This window comes from Belonocnema kinseyi, chromosome 7 (genome assembly GCF_010883055.1).
Source record: "Belonocnema kinseyi isolate 2016_QV_RU_SX_M_011 chromosome 7, B_treatae_v1, whole genome shotgun sequence".
NCBI classification, from domain to species: domain Eukaryota; kingdom Metazoa; phylum Arthropoda; class Insecta; order Hymenoptera; family Cynipidae; genus Belonocnema; species Belonocnema kinseyi.
The window spans coordinates 68,746,307-68,750,132 of record NC_046663.1 but is presented as its reverse complement, the minus strand read 5'-3'; the positions used below and the strand labels follow the sequence as shown (position 1 = coordinate 68,750,132).

General features: G+C 29.2%; 1 protein-coding gene across 1 annotated transcript in view; it reads right to left on the bottom strand.

Moving 5' to 3' along the window:
• Positions 1-3,024: 3,024 nt before the first annotated feature.
• LOC117176898 (methyl farnesoate epoxidase-like) overlaps positions 3,025-3,826 on the bottom strand; it is an 11,579-nt gene continuing 10,777 nt past the window's right edge. Inside the window, exon 8 of the mRNA XM_033367270.1 lies at positions 3,025-3,592. Coding sequence (XP_033223161.1) covers positions 3,360-3,592 — 233 coding nt within the window. The 3' untranslated portion in view covers positions 3,025-3,359. The remainder of the gene's footprint in view (positions 3,593-3,826) is intronic.

The window sequence follows — 3,826 nt, the reverse complement described above, 5'->3', positions numbered from 1 at the left end:
TATTTTTTTTAATTCCTTATCCTTCAAAGATGAATGATTATGATTAGTAGGATAATAATAATATTATCATTACTGACGAGCTGTATGAATTACCTTACTTTCAACATGACGAATATTTCAAATACAATTTATAACTAAACCTTATTATGTAACTTCTTACGTATCAGAGAAAGATAGTCTTCCAAACGAACAAAAATTGAAAAAGGAAATATAGTCTACCTTCTCATTAGTGCGGCTCTCATTAGTGCCGTTAATCCTAATCAAAGGTCGAGCTCTACTCCACCTCTTGCGCTTTCCCCTACTCGCTTATATTTCGGATTCGACTTTCTCAATAACGCCGTATGAAGGTTGTACGATTTTACACTTTTACTACTGAAAGAGGCATTAATGTTAGTGCGGCGCTGATGAGAAAGGGCTTCCGAAATTCTTGCACGCTCGAGAGGGTGCCAGTGTTGGGGGAACCTATTCCGAGAAACGATATTCCGCTTCAAACCCGATCGCGGCACTATTGAGAAAGAGGAGGGTACATTTTTCTTCAATTTTGATTACATTCATCGCTCAAAAGCGTACTTTTAATTTTTAAATTGAAATATTTCAATTCCTTATCATTTTTTTGTCGATAAAAAAAAAATGGATGGAAATTCTTTAACTACGCGCCAAGATAGAAGTAGTGGGGCAAAATCAAATAAAAAACTTCAAAATATTTTTTAGAACGTAATTCTTAAATGATTTTAGACTTTGTTTTTTTTTCTTGAAAAATTTAGAATTGAAATTAGATTATGTATGTAAAAGCGATCATTGAATTATCATTGTTACAAATTTTATATCAATGAAAATAGCGAACAAATGTCGATTTTTTTCTTTCTCTTCCCTTTTTTTGTAAACAACTTTCCTGCTCTCGGTATATTTTGGATGTAATGAACAGGGGCGTCTGCAGGCAAAAATGGATTGATGAGTAATATGTTTTTTTATAAAGAAAATATAATACTATGAAACAGTGAACATAATCGATTATTCGTATGTAATGTAATATTTCGGTGATAAAATTACTTGCTGTTATCAAGAAGATGATACTTGATCATTATGCTATTTAGTAATTTTATAAAAATATTAAGTGAAAAAATATTTCTCCCAATTAAATAATATTTAGATTTAGATTTAAAATAAGTTTCCTATCATCCATATCACGTGTGTAATTAGTTCCATGACTCTGCATAGAAAAAATGTGGAGAAATGAAAATTGTTAAAAAAAATACAAAATCTTTTCAACAAAAAATATCCCTTCTAGAGCATATAATAAGTGTGTCATTCATTCCAGAAAATAAAAACCCTTCATTATTTGATTTGGGCGCGTTCATCGTATATGATCATGATAGGTCCTACATGATAAACTTCCGTATTGAATGAGAACGCAATAACTAAAACTGAAAATGATGTTGATTCAACTAATTTGTTTATCAAATTTATATTAGCACTAAAAGTGGTATTTTTTCCATGTCTAGGTTCACCAAAATTTTCTGAGCGTAAAACAAATGTTTTTGGCCAGCCCGCGGAAACTAGAAAAGGGTGACTAAGGTTCACCGAAAATCGGTTAACTAACAAAGATTATTTATTATCAACCGCAAAAATATATCCATTAAATATTTAAATTTCAGTATCTTCAATAATTTTCAAGATGTTACCATTATTATTATTATTATTATTATTATTATTATTATTATTATTATTATTATTATTATTTACTATTATTGAATCTGGTGGCGGGATTTTGGATTACAAAAAGAGTCTAAAAAGGGTAGGAAAGAGATTTTGGATTGTAAAAGAAGTCAGAGGAGATGAAAATAGCAATTTTACCGGAGCTTTTTAAAATATTTATTAATCATTCATTATGACCTATTATTTATTTCTCATTTTTCATATGTCATAGAAGGGTTCCATATACCTCAATAGATTAATTTCATCAAAAGAAATAAATTGGACACTTAAAATATTAATGTATTCCAAAAATTGAGAATTTTTTATTTTTTAATAGTTAAATTAATTAAAAAAATCTGTCTATATCATAATTTTACTTGTTCAAAAAATTATTTTGAATACATTAATCGATTTGTCTCATCATAACCAAAAAAAATGAGTACCTACAATTTCCAAAATAAAGAAAGTTTTTCTCTTACAAACGTTAGAAAAATTTACAAATCTGCACATATCATCACTTCATTTGTTCATAGAGGTTTTTCAATACATTATTTAATTCATCTTGTCAACATAAACACATTTGGATTACAGGGGTTTGGTTTTATTGCCAGAACTGTGATAAAAATTCTTGAAAATTATATATTTTTCAAACTTATTTTTATACATTCTCTTTGTGTTGAATGTTGAAAACTGTTTTAATCCAGCCGTAAACTTAATTAATAATCGGCTTTATTTAGGACTACAATCAATCACATTTTTATTACCCTAAAGCACATACAGATATAGAAAGAGATTTTTTTGTAAACTGAAGATGATCCACAATTATTTGTATTTTTTAATAGATCCCACTCATTTTAAAAGTGTAATGCAACATACCGATGAGATTTCCGCATCATGCAGGAAAAATCCAGATGTTAGAAATTTTGTATTTTCCATTTATTTTGCATAAATGAATTTTCGCTCAGTGGTTATTCCAACTCGTTTCACATGTTGAATTTAAAGATGAAAGAGACACTTAAAGCCAGTCCAGGTTTCAGAAATGGTAATAGAAGGAGAAATAGGCTATGATCGATGGTTATGTGAGGGAGGTTGTTACCATGAATGAAAATGGAACTAGAGGATACTTTACGCCAATTGTTAACTTTTACTTCATTATTTTTAAGAGCATGCTCAACATGTTTTATTTTTGCATGTAACTCTTGTTTATTATAATAATGATTTTTTTAAATGTGTTTATATTTAAACTTACTTATTTATTAACTTTTCTAAACCTAATTAGCCGTTGCACATTGTTATAAAGATATAATCGAGCAGTATAATTTCGAGGACAAATAGCTATATGATTCTCCTCCTTTATAAATTATATAGAAAAAGTCATAATAGCTTAATACTTAAATTAGGTTCTACTATTAAAATGAATATATGGTTTACATAAGTGCCAAGTCAAGATTGCTTGTATGATCTTTATCTTTATTTTTTTTTATTGTTAATAAAGACCTGGTCCTCTCTCATTTCTTTCACTTTCTCGCAAAGTGTATGTGGACAAGTCGGACCGTTGAATCGTGTTTGGTTTTATATGAGAAAGTCTTCCGCACTCTTTTGTGAAGATCTACGGACACATTTTAGTGTTACATGTGTAAAGAAGTTAAAAAAAATCAGTTCTCTTACTTTTTCACAATCTCGTCTTTATTCTCTTTAATCTTGTTCTGATTTATGTCAGACCTAAGGGAGACTATCAAATAATATGGTTTTGGAGAGATCGTAAATCCGTCATAACCATTTGGATTTGGAGCACCATGTTCTGGAGAAATTTTGAAATCGAAATTGTGTATTACATGAGTGAAAAATAGGAAAAGAGAAGAACGTGCTAATGCTTCTCCCAAGCATCTTCTTTTACCTAAAAATATAACAGACACATGTAAAGACAGGGTAATAATTTTATAATTATCAATATTTGATTTAATTTTTTTTTGAGACAAAAGTAGAAGTAGATTTTTAAAAATTAATTGGAAATAAATTATGCTAAATAACGAGGGTAGTTCAATAAGTCCTTAGAATGACCAACAAATGGCGCGCGAATCGCTCCAAATCATCTGTTTTCAGTCAGCACCACTCCCGAATAGATATATGG